This window comes from Anastrepha obliqua, chromosome 3 (genome assembly GCF_027943255.1).
Source record: "Anastrepha obliqua isolate idAnaObli1 chromosome 3, idAnaObli1_1.0, whole genome shotgun sequence".
NCBI classification, from domain to species: Eukaryota; Metazoa; Arthropoda; class Insecta; order Diptera; family Tephritidae; genus Anastrepha; species Anastrepha obliqua.
This window is the reverse complement of record NC_072894.1, coordinates 4,542,540-4,563,669: the sequence shown is the minus strand read 5'-3', so window position 1 is coordinate 4,563,669 and position 21,130 is coordinate 4,542,540. Positions and strand designations below refer to the sequence as shown.

The 21,130-nt window shown below is 38.0% G+C and overlaps 1 protein-coding gene across 4 annotated transcripts in view; it reads right to left on the bottom strand.

Annotated features, from left to right (window-relative positions):
• Positions 1–21,130, bottom strand: part of LOC129242362 (FH1/FH2 domain-containing protein 3) — a 181,063-nt gene that overhangs the window by 154,973 nt on the left and 4,960 nt on the right. For all 4 annotated transcript variants that reach the window (XM_054878959.1, XM_054878958.1, XM_054878961.1 and 1 more), the window contains exon 2: positions 35–88. In XM_054878959.1, the coding sequence (XP_054734934.1) occupies positions 35–88 (54 nt within the window). The remainder of the gene's footprint in view (positions 1–34; positions 89–21,130) is intronic.

Below are 21,130 nucleotides of genomic sequence, written 5' to 3'. Positions count from 1 at the left end.
CAAAATAGTAGGAAAGTGTCATTGTTTCTCTTACCGCACTAGAGCCGCTCGGTTTGTATGAAGAGCCCAAACTGCTTTTCCATGGCGTCTGCAAAGGAAGGTAAAAACAGCATTTAGTAATTATAAATTTTTGTGGCATCGAGGTATTATTGCAGGCCCCTATTAATTGAAAAAAATTGAAATTAGAAAAGATCGAGCCAAGGAACACCAGGAGATTTGGTGGCTCCTAAAACACTCAGGCTAAAAAGCCCATTGTATTTAAAGCTCTGAAAAGAGTGTGAGAGAAAGAGATAGGAAAGAATAGAGACAGAGATGGAGATATTTAGTCCTGTGAGAATTTTCCAGATTCTTTGGCAAATCTGTAAATATCCTTCAGTTTTAGAGAACGAATATTACTCATTCTCATGACATCGGAACGCAAAACTCGTAGCCGTGCTCTAGCAAAGGCATGACACTCGCAGAGAAAGTGCTCAGTGCCATCCGCCTCCTCCAAGCATGACAGGCGCACCGGATCCTCAATGATTCCAATGGTGGTCATATGCTGACCCCATGGGTTGTATCCTGTAATGATACCGACCATCAACAGAACGTCTTTCCTTCTAAGTTTTAGTAGAAAGTTTGACAGTTTTCTGTTCGGACTTGCCACAAAACACTTTACAGTTCTGCAGCGTTGTAGACCGGACCATCGCTCTTTATGTAGATTGTCTACATAATCGCTGATCCAATTCATGATTCCTGCGGAACTGATTCCAATTAATGGCTCTGGCCCCTGTGGGGGCACCGCTGATCCACGGCTGGCCAATTCGTCGGCGTTTTCGTTTCCTTGAACACCGGAGTGTCCTGGAACCCATATAAGTACAAGCCTACTTTTTCTTGCGGCAGAATTAAGCACCTTCTTACATTCTTGAACAATCTTTGAGATTTGCTTCGCGTTCTCCAGGGCCTTCAGTGCAGCCTGACTGTCACTGAAAATTCTAATCTGTTTCCCGCTCCATCTCCTCTCGATTATCCATTCGGCTACTTTCAGGATGGCAAAAACTTCTGTTTGAAAAACAGTTGCCATTTCCCCCGTAGCATAGTGATACTTATTACTATCGTTTAAGTACCATCCGGCTACAGACCATATTTCATTCTTGGACCCATCGGTAAAGAAAATATCCGTCAAACCTCTCTGCATGCATTCTGGATTGATCCATTGCTCACGCAATGGAAATCTGACATCAAATTTCCTTCCGAATGAAACTGTGGGTATCAGGTCATCTTTAGGTGCCAAAAACAGTGGGTACTGCTCCGACAGCAACTTAAAAGTTTCTCTGTGTTCCGAAGTTCCATCTTCGTGCCTGAAACCATATTTATGGAGTCTACACATTGCTTTTATTGCTTCTTGTTGTATCTTAAGATCCAGGGGGAGCAAATCAAGCATAGCATTTAGGTCATCACGAAAGGTTGTACTCATGGCACCCGTGATGCATAAACATACACTGCTTTGTTGCCTGTATAGTTCCCGGATTGTGGACTTAAGTGATGTGTATATCCATAGGACCACAGCAGGTTTCAGACCCCAGGTTTTACCAAACGCTCTACGGCATTGCTGAAAAATCCTCAATGCGCGATTTACCTTCAGTGAGACGTGTGTCTCCCAAGTTAGTTTCTTGCCCAAGATTACTCCTAGGTATTTAACTTCATCGCAAAGACCATGTGTCACACCTTTCAGTGTTGGAAGACTGAGTCCATCTATGGTTGTTTTGTTCGGATTAACGGAAAGACCTTGTCTCATGCACCAGTCATCGATTTTGTCAAGGACTCTCTGCACTTTCGTGCAAAGCCTTCTTAGGGATTTATCCGATGTTAGCTCACAGACGTCGTCCGCATACGCTTGAACGTGAAAACCGGGTTCCTGCATCTCCACTAATAGAGAGTCTACGACGAAACATCACAGCAGCGGAGAAAGAACACCCCCTTGGGGACATCCTTGCTTGGCCCTGACTGTCATTTGTTCGTCACCGCTCCCACCAGCGGTTAACAGCCTCTCAGAGAGCATGGAATATATCCATTTTACAATGGTTTGATTAACTCCATCTCGTTCGGCAGAAGAACATATCGAGCCGAAAGTGGCATTATCAAAAGCCCCCACAATGTCCACGAACACGCCCATTGTGTATTCGTCAGCTTCCAGACCGGCGTCAATCTTGCAAGGCTGATTCACATGATTTTCCACTCTGGTAAGCGTGTTGGTTTCTACTAAGTGGACTTCTCGGCAATACCCCCACTCGAATATGTTTCTCATATTAAAACAAAAGAAACAAATCTAATGTGAACCGACCTGCCACACAGAACACCACGCCAGGCTGCTGCATTGCGCCACAAATCATAACGAATGGCATTTTCATTTAAAATATGAAATCACTTCAACACTTCACCTAAAAAAATGGCGCAAATGTCGGCCTATACAACACAATGTGGATGCGTATGTAGAGCATTTGTGCTCGCTGTTATGTGCGGCAACATGCAACAGATTGCACTGGAGCAACTTGCATAGAAGTCGACGCGCTTTCCCTCTCCAGAAATCTAGTGCATAAAAGCCATTCACAGATTTTCCAAATCATACACGTAAATAACACCAACAACACTGCTAATAAGCATATAAATAAACAAGTACGTATGTATGTGCATTTCTGGACTCGCCAAAAGTGTGTAGTGCCGCGGCAGCAGTGGCAGAACCGGATCCGTAGCCGGAGCCGGCTAAAAAGTGTTTTCAAAATGTGCGCATTCTTGTCAATTGTTTTGTATGTCTTTGTCCTTCTCCTCACTACTCTGCCAAAAAAATACGCACACATACTTATGCATGTGTTTGCCTACTTATGCGTATATGCACACATACATATAAAGTAAATCTTTTATAGGGGCTCTTTTGTCGACTCGACACTATTAAATGGACTCGTTGTTGGGAGCGCATCACCTCGGTAAGGTTTTCAATTAATTTCGGATGTGTAAACAGATTCATTTCGATTATTTCAACATCTGCGAGATTATAATTGGCACTGACTTCACTTCGATGGCAGCCAGATCAGCGCGGCACAAAGACTCGTGGAGCATAAAAATAAATACATGCACGTGTGTATGTATAAGTGCATATGTCTGTTATGTGGACTTAATGCTTGCAACTAAATGGAGCATGCGGATATGTACGTACGTTAAATGCATTGTTTTTGTTGTCAAATGGGCAACATATTTTTGTATTTGAAATCGAGTCGCGTCCACTTCAAGAGCTTAGAAATCTTAGACAAGCATCGCTATTTTATGGTCAATTCTTGAAGTATACCAATACCAAAATATTTCGGATTATTTTACGTTTAAATTTGTGTGCGAAATTCTGCAGAGAAGTTCAAAAGTGGTAGCGTAACTTCTATTTTTGTACTGGAATGCCATTGAGATGTTGACATTTACCACATCTTACGCATTCTCCGGTCACACTCATATATACGCACGCATGTATGAGTTTGAGTCTTTCGCAATGCATGGATTTGGCGCCTGCCACTGTTGCCACTGCTGCCATATGCCAGATATCAGCACTTCACTTTACACTGTGAGTCGCCCCGCTGCATCCAGATGCCTGACGTCCTGTCCTGTACGGCGACGGTCCATCGTTGCAACAGGGAACACATTTGTGGCATATGGCACAAATCACTTTCGCATCACTTTGGAATTTGCGATATTTAATTGCTTTGGTGGTGTGGCCTGATTGAAGTATGTATGCTGTGCTTTTGTTGTACAATACATTTTATTACTCTTGTCACACTTGGAAAAATATACAAAATGATATTGAAAAATGGGTGAAACAATAAAAAACAGAGGTTGATGGATACTCGCTCATGTACACAATGGCATTCAAGGATTGAGTAACTCAGTGCGGGGAAATAAATGTAGCTAGCCCTTTTAAGCTACATACACACGAGAGCTGCCTTTTGCATTTCGCGCTTTGCAACACTACGTTTGATGAATTGCAATTCGATATTTTTATCGAAAAATTTAGTATTTTCAATTAAAAATTTACATAAAACGTTTTCACTTACGCGCTTTATTTGTTCTTTTTTCAGTGAGTTGAAAAATTCGTCTCGCTCAACAAATGAAATCAACTCGTGAAAATTTTTGTGGGTGATTTATCACAAATTTCGACGTGGGTTATCCACCCAGAATTGCGCTGCTCAACTTATTTCGACTTTCGGCTTTGAAATACCACACTTAGTAACTGAGTAACGCTATTATATTGAGATTCAATGTGGCCGTTGATCCTTGCAGGCTGAAGTTCGTGAAGGTCACCCAAAAACGATTGTTGTGCCAGAAACTAACGATGCTGTACGTTAACTGATAATGAATTTTGTCCTGTGACATATCGCGAGATAAAGACAGCTGTGGGTATTAGTGGAGCCAGTACAGCATGAGCTTCTGGTCTTCAAGCACATTTGTTCTCTTAGGATAGCGCATAATTTGGCAATAGCACAAAAAGGACTGCTTTTGATTGGAAATTAAATAAAGAAATGTTTAGAAAATTCAGTCGCAGTGGTTTTAAACACTTCCAAAGCATAGCAGGTGACGAGTCCTGGTTCTATGCATATGAGCCGGAAATAAAACAGCAATCGACATTATGGGTATTCCAAGACGAGCTTAAGCCAACAAAAGTTGATTGCGGGGGAATCAAATCCTTTCAATCATTTTTTTTTTTTCAGAAAATGTGATAAAGTCAATTTTTTAGTGGTACACAATTTTTTGTTTACCAGAAGTTTTCGCAGAATCAAGGAAACCCAACCGCCAAATTCGAATCATCCTTCACCAAGACAGCGCGAGCTTTCATGTATTGACTCGCACAAGAAGGTTTTTGAGCATTCAAAAGATGGAATTAATGAGTCATCCGCCTTACAGTCCTGACTTGGCACTTAATGATTTCGTTGTGTATCTGAACATCATAAATAAAATGCGAGGTCAACGTTTTTCAACACCTCAAGAAGCTGTTGAAGCCCTTAAACAACTATCCACTTCTCAGTGGCAAAAGTGCTTTCAAAGCGAATGAAGATGTGTATTGACGTCCAAAGATGTGTATTTACGTCCATTTATAAATCAAATTAAAGTTAGTTAAATGTTTTATATCTTCTTTTCATAGTTCTTTTTCAATTAAATTTTTGAATAGCAATTACATTTTTTTTTAATTATAATAAAATCCAAGCTATTTACAAAACTACAAAAACAGAGTTGCTTGTATTGTAAAAATCGTATACATATATACAAAGTGAAGTCCAAAATAAACAAGTGCCCGTATTTTTGTGTCATCGGTGCAAAAATGAGTTTCGAACACAGAGCTAATATCAAATTTTATTTTAAAATCGGTAAAAGGTTTACGGAAACATTTGAATTGATGAAAATGTTTATGGCGATGATTGTCTATCTGCCAAAGTTTATGAATGGTTTACATGTTTCAGAGACGGTTATGAGCACATAAATGACAATGAACGTATGGACCGCCCAAAATCAGTAATCACCGAAAACTCCGTCGCAATTGTTATTTAATTATAAATTTATCAAAAATGAACCGAAATCGTCATTGAATCGGAGTTTAGTATCTCTAAACATCGATTTATCGCATTTTAACTGATCATTTGGACTTACGAAAGGTCTGTGCACGTTTCATTCCGCACAAGTTAACTCAGGACCAAAAATTGCTCAGAATTCAACATTCGAAAGAACTCATTAAAGAGGTAATGAAAGACGAGAACTTCCTTTACAACATTGTAACTGGTGATGAAAGGGGGAGTTTCCAACATGAACCTGAAACTAAGCATCGAAGTGCGGAAGGGAAGACCCCAGAAGAGCCACCACCCAAAAATCGTGTTTCTAATCGATGCTCATTTTTTTTACGATTCCAAGGGAATTATCCACAAGGAGTTCGTGCCAACGGGACAAACCGTCAATGCCATTTTCTATCTTAGCGTTTTGAAGCATTTGTTGCATCGCATTCGTTGAATTCGCCCTGAATACCGGGGAGGAGGAAGCTGGCGCTTATTGCATGATAATGCACCATCTCATCGATACTCTCTTGTGACTGATTTCTTGAATAGAAATCGCATTTTAACCATAAATCACTACCCGCATTCGCCTGACTCCCTGCCACTTCTAACTATTCGGAAAATTGCATTTGCTCATGAAAGGAAAACGTTTTGAGTTCGTAGAGGCCATCCAAAAGGCTTGTACTGACATCCTGAAGGGCATTCCGGTCACTCTTTCTTTTCAAACATTTTTCGAAAAGCTTTTAAATCGCGCAAAATAGTGTATCGAGGCCAGAGTGGACTATTTTGAATAAATAAACTCGAAGTTATCAGAGCAAAGTTCCTGCCGTTTCTATTTTAGCTCAGTCTTGTTTAGTTTGGACTTTACCTTGTACTTCTATAAGAACATAACTTTCAAAAAAAGTTGTTTACTCATTTCTTAAAACCTTCGAAGCTAGAAAAAATGTAAGATATAAAGGAAGGCGAATCGATCAAAGATGATGTTGGTAAAGAAGCTGAGTGGTTTTTTTTTTTCCACGAATTCATGATTAGTCTCTAGTTTCTCAATACTTTGCTTTGACAATCAAACGTACAGAACAGTGTTGTTGGTCTAGTGCCACCACCTTTAATGAATGCGCCTTGATATAAATGAAATCAATTCTTAAATAAATATAAAATTATTCGCATGAAAATAAAAGTACTCATTTCAATTTGATAACAACATCGCTTCATTTTGTGAAAAATGTGATGTACAATGAATTTTTTTCTTTACTTGCTAATTATATTTCAATATATTTTGATTTGTATTCTGTAGTCTGGAGTCTATAGTTTCCCATTTTTTATGCTTAATTTGCTTTCAAGTTGTTTTTTTTTTTTTGTTTTGCCAGGGTCTGAAGCGTGTTCACTAAAGCTTAAGGGGTTACATACGTCCAGCAGCGCCAAAATGCGCTAAAAGTAAAATTGTTTTCAGAAGGGATAACAATAGAAAGAAATATAAAAAAAATTTATACATTGTTTGTTCGTACTTAAACTTTATAAAAACATTTATTTTCATTTATTTTTTTACAGAAATTAGTACATAAAAATTGAGGTGACGTTCTGCGTTATTTATCTTTGAAATGATGACGAATAAGTAAAAAGTAAAAGAATTCTTGTATAGGGTTTTTTAATAGGTGCGCTTCAACTTTTTTCCGACGCAATATTTTTTATTTTTCGCTTGTCATTTGTAAACTTCATTAGTATACATTTCATCATGGAACGCTACACACTTGAGCAACGATTGCAAATCGTGCAAATTTTTTATGAAAATAATCGTTCTGTTGCTGCTACTTTAAGAGCATTACGGCCATTTTACGGTCCATTTAACAAGCCGTCCCGTTTTGGGGTTATGTGAAGTCATTGGTCTACAGTAACAAGCCGGCGACGATTTGTGAGCTCAGAGCCAATATTGAACGCGAAATTGCTGGAATTTCGGCCGATTTATGCAAAAGAGTGGTCGAAAATTGGGTTCAACGATTGGACTTCGTAAAACGTGCACGCGGTGGTCATGCAAAAGAAATCGAATTTTATACTTAAATGTATATGTTCAAACTCGATAATAAAAAAAAATTAGTTAAAAAGGTCAAACCGTTTGTGTTTTATTCAAAAAAGTTCAAAAGTTGAAGCGCTCTTACTGAAAAACCCATACAATAAAGTTGTAGTTATAGTCTGTCGAGCAGGATAGCTGAATTTCTAAAACTTTTGCAATTTATGGCATTTCAAAAAAAAGTATGCGTTTTACGTCATAAATGTCACACTTTAATTATGTTTATAAAATTGTTTAACAAAAATATCAAAAATCAAATCTTTAGAGAAAACCCTTTCTAATAGTAAAAAATAAACCGCATTAAAAAATATTAAAAATTGTATGACTTTTCATGCAGGCCGTGCCAGAAAAAATTGTTTCGAGCAAAACGAGTTTAAAGTTTGAGGTACAGGTACATCTAGGTAAGGGGCTGGAGAAGCTATAATATTGGGAATTTGAATATTTCACAGTATATTCTTTCGAAATATCGAAAAAAATCGATTTTTTTGAAAATTCTGGGCGTATGTAACCCCTTAACAAACGATCAACGCAAAGTCGTGTTTTTTTCATATCATTAGTTGCTTGTTCTAGTAAATTACTCTGGCGATAGCTCGAAAACTACATTGCGAAAAAAATGATGAGTATTTTCAGGCTCAGCGACTGATTTTACGTTGGAATTGGATATTCCGATTAGTAATTTTTTTGCTGTAAACTCTTTTTTTTTTGGTGTATGGTTTGATTTCTATGAAAGGGAGATGGCACGCAAAACTGCTATGGAACCAAGGAAAAAAAACGTGAAATGATAACATTCAACTCGTAATTACCAAGATAAAGCTCCAATTATGACTAATGGTCATCGAAAATGTCATAAAAAAAAGAGGTTGTCTGTAATGTCGGTTTACTGACGATAGTTTAACGTGACAACGTCATAAGAAAATACTGATGGAATGGTTGCATTTTTCAAAAGAAAATTTTAATTATATTTGTTTGATAGATATTTTGTATGGATATAGAGAAGGAGGTTAATGGAATCGCAAGGGAATAGGTCAAGTTATATTTACACAAACGTAAAAAATGACGAAACATTTATCAAATTTATGAAAGATATGTTCAATTTCGAGTATGCATCAGACGTTAATATGTCAACAACACTAAGAGGTAACATCATCGATTTGCCTTTTTCAAGTCACATTACACTCGAAACTCCTTTTCATTTCCTACTTTTCCTATCATCGTCCTATTCTCAAGAGAGAAATGGTTCATTAGCATGCACACAGTAAGAAGGCATATGCAAATACAAGTATGTGAATTTATATACAAATGTGCATATACATACATATACATACATATATATACTCACTCAAGTAGGAGAGAGCCAGATGTCGAACGTTACCGAACGCGGGGGCCGATTGTGCCTCTTTATCGTTCGTTCCGCGCTCTCGCTTGCAGTTCAAGCAAGATAACGACGCATTTTTTGGTGCGTGCAGCCGGCTACATCAAATTATAAGACATTATCCCGTCGAAAAATCGATTTATGTGAGTATGTACGTTGTACAGATTGAGGATCCTTATATATACTTGCCGCTTATATTCTTTGTTTGGCTATTTGGCATAGCTCCTATTCCTATATGTGGAGATTTGCCATTGTCTGACGAAGAACGACCGCTATTAGAAAGCCATTGTTTGCTGTTTCATGCCCGAATTTTGGAACCTGCGCACTTCTGATCCTTTACTGTATGATGAATTCTTATTAAAAACCCTTTTTTCACGAAATATCACAATTTTAAAGAATGGTCATAATTATTATAAATATCTTAGAACGGCAACAACAACGGTATAGTCAACTCAAATAGAAGACGATTTACTTTTCTTCCTAACACGATAAGTTGGTAATCCAAAGAAGGCAACTTTTATCTTCCCAATTTATTACCCTTTATCAACTTAGTTTTATTCAAATGTTTTCAGGCATTAAATTTCGTTTGTTACATTTACTTTGAGGCATCTTTCTTAGCTTTCTTTCGGCATTTAAAACTTTTAGTTAGGCGTTGAGCGATTTTAGTTTCTTTTTTTATGTGCGGGCATTGCAGTTTGTGGATTAAGCAATTTTTGGCACGTTCGCCCACAGAATTTCATCAACTGTAAACATTCGCGTGCCAACTCGTTGAATGCCGTAATTGAAACCAAACAAATAAACGAACGTACTAATGTTTGTACGTACGCAGATGGGTAAAAAAAACGAAAGCTTTTTCACACCCAACAATAACAATGTGCAAATGTATACAGGCTTGTAACTGTATATAGTTTTAATACAAGCAAATAAAGTCTAATTTTATTTTTACCACAAGGTTAGGCTAAATCTATGACATAATTAAGTAGTTAAGTAATTAGGCAAAGCACAACAACTACGTCTTGCATTGAACAGGCTAGTCCATTGAAAATACTTCCTCTATTGGGAAATAATTGTTTTTTCGTTTCTACGAAAAAATGTTGCCGTTCCACGGTATGCAAATTGTAAAATGCTCTACTCCACCCTGTAAAAAAGCACATATTTTGCCTGCTCAGAAAATTGCACAAAACACGGCGAAAATGTGTCTATCTTTGGCTAACACACGCATTTTTTATTATTAACATTTAAATAGTGAGCTGATTTTCAGGGCAAGCAACTCCCCTGACAAAGCTTCTCCAGGGCGAAAGTTTGCCTCCTTTACCTTCGTCGAGTGCAGAATTTTCTCATATCAAACAGGAAAAAAGTAGAGGCAATGAAAAGGCAGCATCTTTGGGAGAAACTACTTGCTTAGGTGACATGAAATTCGAAGAAAATGCGCCATAAGAAATTATGATTGGGAACTATCTTCAAAATACCGATCCAAGCAGAGATGATGATTATAATCTCTGGAAAGCCACCAGGTACTTATTATTATTATTATTATTATTATTAGAAGGCCATTACGCACTGCGACCAGAGCTGATGTATTGTGAAAGGCCTATTTTGTAACCCTAGAGTTTTAGGCTTTTTAGAAATTTTAGCACAGTTTTGGGTTTGTTGTTCCAAAGATTGCATGGAGATACTACGATACCACCAAGGTGGTGAAGTCTTTGTCTGCCTAACGCAGGACATTCACAAAGCACATGTTCTGAGCTTTTTATGTCCATTTCGCAAAAGCGGCAGACATTGGTCTCGGATAGACCAATATTGTTTAGTGCAGTGACCTGTAAGGTATACGGTTAAAAGACGCAGATCTACTCTGTTTAGTGAGAGAAGTTTGTCAGATATTCCTTTGTTGGGACTTAAGAATAGTTTGGCTTGACGCTGACCGGCACAGTTAAGCCAGTGTGCGGCAAGTTTTCTTTCCTCCCATTTCCTAAGGAATTCATTAATGTGGCCTTTTGTCAGTTCACAGAAAGGCTCACGACCAGTAAGTTGCATATTTGCTCCTTGTTTTGCAAGGTCGTCAGCCATTTCATTTCCCTCATGTCCTTCATGTCCCGGAATCCAACATAGTGTTACTGTGTTGAGGTTTCCTAACGTGTTTAGGAGGTTTAGGCAATCATTTACCAATTTAGAGGTGATAGTTGTTGATAGAAGGGCTTTTAGAGCCGCTTGGCTATCTAAAAGTATGTAGATGTGAGTACCTCCCATTTTCCTTCTAAGGCATTCTCTCACACATATTTCAATGGCATGTATTTCTGCTTGGAATATTGTTGGGTAGGATCCCATCGGAATCGATTTTTTGAATTTGGGCCCATTGATTCCTGCCCCTGTTCTACCATTTTCCAATTTGGACCCATCAGTAAACAATAGATGGGGGCCAGGTTTGAAAGTGATAGAGTTAGTTCTTCAGTCTGTTCGTTCATTGATTATAACTTGGAAGTTCCTGAAGAGTATTGGTTTGGGTGATAGTATATCATCCCTATGAAGAATGGGACTATGTAGGAAGTCTTCTAAGATCTTTAAATGTCCTTTCATATCCCCACTTTTAAGTTCAGATATACCTTTTAGTCTTAAGGCACTCGAGCGAGATTCTCTTTTAATTAGAATTGGAAGCGGTGGTATGTTCAGGAGCACACCCAATGCATCCGTGGGACATGTTTTCATAGCCCCGGTAATACCAACACATACCAGGCGATGCAGTTTGCTTAATTCGTTTGCCGCCTTTCTTTGCTTGACCTTGGGTCACCATGCTAAAGATGCATAAGTGACTATGGGTTTTACAACTGTGGTGAATGTCCAGAAGGTCATTCTAGGGCTTAGTCCCCATGTCTTACCAAAAAGCCTTGTACAGGCAAAGAATGCCTTTGTGGCTTTTAAAGTAACTCTCTCAATATGGGAATTCCACGTAAGCGTTTTGTCAAGACTAACACCAAGATAGTTCGCTTCTGTCGAGAGTTCAAGTGTTGTTCCATTAAGGGTCGGACATTTGAGATTTATGTTCCTTCTCCTAGTAAACGGTACAATTGTTGTTTTGGATGGGTTGATGGAGAGCCCTTTTTCCGTGCACCATTTGTTTATTATTGTAAGGGCTTGCTGCATGCGATCCGAACAACCTCCAATACGACAGATTCCTTTAAAAGATGTCAACAACACATGACGCAGATCAAATAAATGCAAAGCATCCGCTATTACCAATCATCTAAAAGAAACTTTGGAGCCATTCAAGTCTTCGCCGAGACCATCAAAGTATCGAATCATAACTTGGCTCTCCTTGCTCAATGGGCAAACCGATGCCCTGGGTAAAACTATCGATGGCAAGACAATTAAAAACCTTTCCAAGAAATGCGTGCCATAGATTTGACAGAAAATTTATAATAAAAACTCGGCAGCCAATTTTGGGAATTGTTTTATTATTTTCATTTAATTATGACAATAAGATTTGGTTCGTATTTTAGATTCAAATTGTTCTTGTGTTAAAAGCCCATCCGCTCAGCTTCAAAGTAAAATAGAAAATAATTTTCTACTTCTATCAGTAACGGCCAAGAATGATAGAAAGAAGATTGCGCTCATCAGAGAGTGCGTGACGTCACGTTTTTCCAAGTTATGCAGTATTGCCAACCACCAAAATGCGAAAATTTCGAAGCATCGTGTTTGTTTCTTTTTTTTTAACTTAAAGCTACCGAAACTTTAAGTTAAAAAAAACTGTATTATTATACTAAAGAAGGTTAAAAAAGGCCACTCTGAGAAGATTTTAGCGCTAATGAAAATTAGTTGGTTCTTATAAAATTTGATACTTTGAAAGTGTGAATTTAATTTTTTGCTCCTTTTAAGTTAATGTAAGAATATTAAGTGTCCCTCTCTCAACTCTTCTTAAGATTGAAAACCTTTTTACACATTTTAAAAGGCGTTTGAATTTACTAAATATAGATTAAACCCATAGAGGTGTAATCGTTTCTTCCGGCCATCAATCGTTAGTGGGACATAGGGCATCAAGAGGTGTATTCATTGAGAAAATAAGCCACAAAATACCAGAAAATTCTAATGAAACCATACTGACATTTTTACAAAAAGAGTACCTTATCTAGTTACATAACCTCAAATATAGCAAACAAGTCTCGCTTAACAAAAAAAAAAAAAACTCACAAATTAAATTATACATAAGCATAACACATTTACTTAAAAAAACGCACATTCTAAAGACAATTTGTCGCGCATATAAAGTTCTTTATGTAATTCAATAAAAATGAGGTGTTTTATTTTCTTTAAATGGGCATTTTAGTGCGTTTTTATATCCAAAGCTAGGCAACACTGCAGTAGCGAGAGAGAGATTTGACTGCTGGAAGCAGAAGAACACCAACAACAACTGCAATCGCGGGCAATGCGACCAGATGTTAAAAAAAAGAAAAGCTAAATAAAACTGAGTGAATTATTGAACTAATTTTTAAAAAATTTATATTTTGCAAAATTACAAACATTTCTTTTAATTAGAAGAGGCTAGAAAAATGTCATGAAGAAAGAACTAAAACTCCAAAAAAATGCTAAATCAAGTTACGAAAATGGGAATCTGGCCATACTGGTGCTAAAATCACGTAACTCGTTGTCAAATTCGCTGAGAGCAAAATACCGGGACCACGATAGGCGCCGACTCATTATTCTTTCCATCATCAGTAACGGCATTTTACATTTTAGAAAATGAGTTTTCAAACCAAAAATTACGAAATTTAAAAATGTGGATCACCGCTGGCTAAGAAATAAATGCGAATAGGATGTTTGTTTTTTAAAACTAAAGTCGAACTTAACAGCCATTACTTCTCGGACGAAACATTCAAAGTTCCAGGTAAAGGCCCGATAGTTCCTTCTGAGCCAATGGCGGTAGTTTAACAACAACAACCAGCAAAACACGAATTGAAAAAATGCGTTATTTCTCTAACAAATTCGTCAGGAATCTATAACTCTCGTTGTGCGAGTTCGGATCGATCGTTTGCTGTGAGCGAACGTTCGCCAAAGGGAACCACAAGTGATTTATAATAAAAACCCAATATACATTTAATACAAAGAAAACGTATAAAAGAAAAACTGCAAAGAATAAATAATTAAGTTAATAAAATAGTAAAAAAAGTGATAAAGATAATAGTAAAAATTTTTGAAGTCTTTGAAATCTTAGAAACCCTATCAAACCCAGCTGTGTCAACTAAAAGGTATGCCAGTGTATGGTGTAAATACTAGTAGTGCAAATTATTGTTGGACAAAGGCATGCGCAAACAAGTGAGTCCCAGGGTGACACTGAATGTAAGCAAAAAAGAAACAATAAATGGGAATAAATAATTGAGAACTCTAAAAACACAAAGGAGTGAAAAAACAAACAAAAATTTAACGAAACATAGAGCGAGTGATTATTACTCTGGCCGCATGGAAAGTGTTGACAGAATAGAGAGCAACCGATCAGTAGAAGTCTTCATGCAGTCGCTTTCTGCTCAAATTTGCGAACTGAAACCTATCATACCACAGCATGCGAGCATTCTACCACTAAAGCAAATAGCCCTCTGTGCTTTTAGGGAGATTGAGTGTGCATTTGATAACGGTAATTGTCAAGCAATAGAACTGGCACTCCCCAATAGAGGAGCCAGCCGATTCAGCAAATTGTTAAATGGGAAAGCAAGAAGCTAAACTAAAGGATAATCACAGCCGCTCTCGGGCAAATTACCCTAAGTGTTACAGCCGCGAAAGGATGTTCACAAGAGGACATCGCCATTGCTCTGGTCGATCCCGGCTGACGATTTGGTACAAAGCCTTAACAGTAAGAGGTATAAAACAATTGGGTATGATAGATAACATTTCTGTAATAATTAAAGGTAACCACGAAAAGACCATAAGGGGACTTAATACAGAATGCCTTAAATATAACCTGGGAGTGGTGTAGGAAAGAGGGATTCTCAATCAACCCTTCCAAAGCCACTACTATCCCATTTACCAGGAACAAAAAAATACTATACCCCAGCGTTCCTCGACATTGTCCACGCTTTTGAGAGGGTATGGCACGACGATTTGCTCTACAAAATTCAAGCCACCCTCCCTATAAACTTCTACATGCTTATAAAGTCTTATCTCAATAACCGAAATTTCTTCGTCAAGGAAAGAGAGCATCTCTCCGAGCTCTGCGAAAGTTCAGCGAGCGTTCCCCAAAGAAGCGTAATGGGACCAATATTGTACCTACTCTACACATATGACTTATCCAAAACTGAAGAAGTAACTAGAAGCACATTTGCTGATGAGCTGATTATACTGCTTTACTAGCAAGTGACACTTTCCCGCAAGCAGCTTCTTCTAGACTACAAAAGGCACTCGACAAAATCAACCTATGGCGCAAAAATGGAGAATGAAGTCCAACGAAACAAAATCAGTATAGGTCACATTCACTCTTAAGCGAGACACTTGCGCACTCGTCAAACTCAACGATATGAAAATTCGGCAAAGTAATGAAACCAAGTATCTATATAAGAATGCATCTAGATAGAAAATTAACGTGAAAAACACATATATTCTCGAAAAGAAAACCACTTGGTATTAAAATCAGAGACCTTCACTGGCTTTTAATTCGTCATTCACAAGTTTCTGTCGAAAGCAAATTGCTCTTATACTCAGCAGTTCTAAAACCCGTGTGGGCATATGGTATTCAACTTTGAGGCACTGCGGCAAACTCCAATATCGAAATTTTACAACGATTTCAGTCAAAAACATTAAGAATGATCACCAACTCACCTTACTATATTACAAACTCGCATTTACAAATATCCACTGTTGTGCAAGAAATAGAGAAATATGCAAGATCCCACAATTTCAGGCACTTAGCTCACTCTAACTTCTTCATAACGGAAATGATAGCAAATCCCATTCCTTTCACCCGACTTAAAAGAAAATCCACCACAAATCTCCTCCTCTAGTGGGAAAAACTTAAATGGGTTGCACCACTATTAGTTTAAGTTATTATACAAATATTGCTAATGTATGTATACAGCTTGAAATAAAAGTGTTCTTAAAAACAAAAATTTACCAGGATAAATGGATGAGACGTACCTCCAAAGGAAGAGGTTAAATATCTAGGAATTATCTTGGATAAAAAAAAACTCACTTGGCAGGCCCACCTCAACTCAGTAACATAAAAGACAACGAAAAACCTTTGGGCAACAAAACAACTCTGGGGCAAGTCCTGCGGTCTGAACCCTAAAACGACCTTCTGGATCTACACCCAAATGGTAAGACCTATTGTACTATATGGGGCTTTGGTATGGTGGGTTGAAACTTAAAAAATCAAACTACTGCTATATCAAAACTGTGTAAACTACCAAGGCTGGCGTGCCTAAGCATAACAGGGGCCATGAGAACTACCCCAACTGCTGGCATGGAGGCGTTTTTAAATTTATCACCGCTACATTTAGCAATACAAGAGGAAGCTACCCTTTCTTTTCTTATAAAAGAAAAACTTAAACCAGGAGATCTTACTGGACACCTCACCATCTTGACGGGCGAATGACCTCACGGAACCCGTACTAAATTTTATAGAGAGATACAAGGTTTTCTTCCCGTCATATCCGAAAAATGGTTCGAGAAAGTAAAAACTGACGGTCAGTCAATCGGTTCTCAAAGCCATGAATAGCTTCACATTCAAGTCAAAAGTCCTAATAGAGTGTAACGATGCACTCATCAAACTGTCCACTCATAATCAGGTCTCACTGATTTGGGTACCACGACTGAGGGACACGAAGGAAACGAGAAGGCAGACTTGTATGCCAAAAAAAGGGGCAGAAGGGCTATTTATTGGAACAACCCCATTTTTCGGCTTTAACAAAAATAATAAAACAGGAAACAAAAAAATGGATCCAAACTAAAATCAAAGAACACTGAAAGGGCACAAGCGGCCCTAATCACTCCAAAAAGTTGCATTCCCATGGCAGCCGGTTCAACGTTACCGGAAAGGCTCGGGTTTTTCCCGACCAAGGGCTGCCGCCCCAGTAAACTAGCTCTGTCGTGTGTACCGTATCCCATTCCAAAAAGTTTTTGAACTTCAATGCCAACAGCGCAAAATCTGCCCTAACCCTAGATAAAAAGGGCCCCATATTACACTTTGCTGGTAATAAAAACACTTTAATACAATAGGGTTATCTAGTACAAGATTATGCAGGTTCTGCTGTGGTGCAGAGGAGTCTATGCAACACTTAACCACCAACTGTGAGGCATTAGGCCATAGGAGACACAGAATCCTGGAGTCGTACCTATCAGAAGAGGAAGACCTACAATTGCTTCCTTTTAAGGAGCTGGTTCGATTCCTAGGTATACTAAATAATTATAATTAAGTAATAAGGGGCGCACAATAGATCAATCGGGTCGCAGTGCATAAAGGCCCTAGCCTAACCAGTACAACCATTACCACTACCATCATACCACGGCTGACTATTTGCACAACAACAACAAAGCTCTACTTAAGGATGTGCGGGTCAAATGTGCGCGTCTGTAGTTCCTAGCAGAAAATGCTGTTGCAATCTATTCTTTTCAACATATCAATTTCTATTTACGCCTTTCAGCTCTTATAGGTTTCAACATTGCCAATAATCTCCCGCCTATTCACTTTTTTTGGCAATTTTTTCATCACAAAAAATTTTGTAAAACTTCTTCTTCATTTCATATAATTATTTTTATAGTTTACAACGCACAAAATAAATGTCAGAAGTACTTAGCTAAATAAAAATGTTTGTCCTCCGCCTGCTGCTGCAGCCATTCCTTTCAACACTTTCTATCAATAGAAATGCCACATCTGCTGCACTTTATGAGCGTCGACTGCTCAATCAATAAAAGTTGTCGGAAAATTTATTTATTTGCCTGCACACTATTTTCAGCCAACTATCGCGCTTATTTTTAGTGAAACAATTAATTAGAGTTTTTTTTTAACTCGACTGCAGCAGCGCCTCACTAAAGCGGTACGCATACAATTACACAGCATAGCACATAAACACTCACAGCGGCCGTGCAGTGGAATCTATTTTCGTTCACAGCTACCAACTACCAGCCAAATCCATGGTATCCACTGGTATTACTGCAGTTTTGGTTGTTGTTGCAACACTGGTGAACAGTGTGTGTGTAACATCTAAAATTGGAAGTTTATTTGTAGATTCATTAATTGACGCATACACGAGCAACTAACTTACAGCAAAACTTTTTACGATGACTGAGTGCAGCGAATAAAAGCGGAGTGGTTCTGCGAAATCGGTGACACTTTTCGGAACAAAGTGTAAGAAATGAATTATTTATAATGTTGTGGAAGATAGGCGCGAGGGCAACCGATTGCCTCTAGGATGACTCCCTTAAGCAAAACATCTAACAAAATAGCTTAGCCGTACTTCTGTATGATTAAAGCGAAAAGTTATAGGGAGATCGATAAATGAAAGTTATTGAAAGAAAATAGGAACAGCAAGCAACGGAAGACAGCCAATAAAGTGAATATAAAGAGAATTGCGAGCCATACAAGTTCGTTAGCGCTTGCCAGAACTGATCAATTCCTGTGTTGCAGCTGCATTTATTGTCATGATTTTGTCATTGCTGTTGTTGTTATAACATCGGTATGTGCGATTATTATGGCAGCAATTAATGTTTATTTTATTAGCACTAGAATGAGGAGAATGTGAATAATGGATGGGTTGGAAAATCATAGTGCGCCATAAGCGAATGGTTAATTAGACGCCCACAGCAATAAAAATGTTGTTTTTGTTTCTTTGTAAAGGCATTAGGTTATGACGAAGAGGCACACATATTGTTGATTTGAGAAACATGCAAGTGGTTCATTTACACAAGCCATATAAACATAATTTTTTTCATATACCAGCTTTGTGAAGTCGCTCATACGCAGTGGCGGCGAAATAACTGCTTACACTCACTAAAGCGGTTGGCTGTGAGAGCCACAGAGAGAGCTGTATGAATATGCCAATAGGTCAGTAGATCAGCGTCAGCTTTGAGTGAGGATTTAAGAAACAGTGACTCTTTCTTTGTGCGCCAATTTATATTTGTTTAGTATTTCCCAGTGTGGCATCTGAGGTGCGATGAATCATAATTTATATGTAAATACGAGTATATCATCGATTAGCGCATGTTTTAGAGATTAAAAAGAGCAAATACATTTTTTAGTTTAACATCTGGCACTTTTATGTCGATTGATTGAAAAAACTGTAGCCTTCAAAAACTACAAACAAAATTAATGTATCGAAACTAAATCTCCCAGAAATTCTGAAATAATCACTCTGCCAACAAATTGGCTGAACCTTGATTTTATAAATTAAAGTCAACATAAATATCCCCCAAAAAATAAACAACGGAGCAACATAGTGAGTGCCGCATTGCAAAACAAAGAAATATAAGAATGCAAACATTTAAAATTAAAGCAAATCCCAAAACCATGGAACAAGTACATTGTTTCGTTGAAAATGGAGCAGACAGAGAAGCGACCAAAATTAAAAATAAAAATCTTAAAAATTGAGTGCGAGATCTAAATAGCCCCACATACGCACATGATAAGATAGAAATGCTAGTATAGGGTTTTTCAATAGGTTGGCTTGAACTTTGGCAGTGTATAGCTGCTATCTTGGGAAAACCAAGGCTATTTAATTTAACTTTCTTCGGGTTTGACATTCAATCTGGGCATTGAAATTGTAGAAATTAATCATACTATCAAAATCAGTGCTCAAACCAAGCTCCTGAGCAGGGCGCGAAATGCACCGCTTTGATTTTTCTCTTGCATTATATCGAATGGCTGACAGTCTGAGAGAATGGAGCATCAGGCGCTCAAAGACGCTACTTAATTGGTCAACGAAAAATGTCTTTATGTTAGTTGCTTTGATCATAGGGCACTGTATCCAAGGTCGGCATGCTCAAAGATTGAGTGTACCTCATTTCGCCTATTGCAGAAGCTGCAAAAATGAGGAGGGAGAAGAATCTGTCAGACATATCTTCTGTCACTGACTTGCGTGGCATGACAGTAGATGTAGATACTTGGGCTCATCGTTTTTGAATGATGGTGTTGACCTCATGGATATAAGTTTCAGCCAGACTTAAAACACAACGATTTCAACGGTAAGCTGCTACTGTGTATTGACAACGGTTCGGTAACAGTCTAAATGAGGGACTGCCTCTTCTGCCTACTTACCTACCTATCCCGAATGGCAAAAGTATTCTCCAATGATCTTACGTGTATCTCTAATGTATAGATCTGTCGATCCTGTGGTCTCAAAATAAGGATTTATTGACGAGTTCTAGACTCTGCAAACCCCTAGGAAGACAATAAGTTTGACCCTGTGGACAAAACGTTTTATTGAGAAGAAAATTGGAATCAATCACAACAATTTATTGCTTCGCTAAGCACTCCATGAATAAATGTAAAGGCCAAATAAGTATTATCACCAAATAAACAGCTTTAGCTTTCCCGAGACGATCACCATCCACTGCCAAATCTCGAACGCACCTATTGATAACCCCTTTAGGTACACATACATACGTGAATGTGTATGTGCACATAAAATACAAAAAATGTTTACGCAAAAACGAATTTTCTCAAAAACGTAAAAACAACAACAACTTTTAGGAAAATCTCAGCTAGAGAATTATGCCATTAACAAACCATGGAAATATTCAGATTTTAGAGTACCTGCCGCGAGGCGGATGGCAGATAGCACAATACGCGTATGTATATTTGTAGTTGTATAAAGCAAACAATAGGCACGGCAATGCGGCAACATGGTGAGCTAATTGTAAAGAGATTCAACTTAACTATTTGAATAAGAAAACTAATGGACAGGAAGCAAATCGCAAGCGAAAAAATCAAACAGCTAATGAATGGCTAGGAAATGCATATGGAGCTCATGGAGATATCAAAAGACCAAGCAAGTACACAGAAAACTTGTCTAGGTACGATAGTATGTAAAGAAGAAAAATCATAAATTTCGGGGTGGCATCATAAGCGGATGGATTTATTTAAACTAACATTCAGAAAACAAAATTGATTTAATTTATGATAATAAACCCGAATTTGTAATACTAAAGTTTATTGAGGAAGTT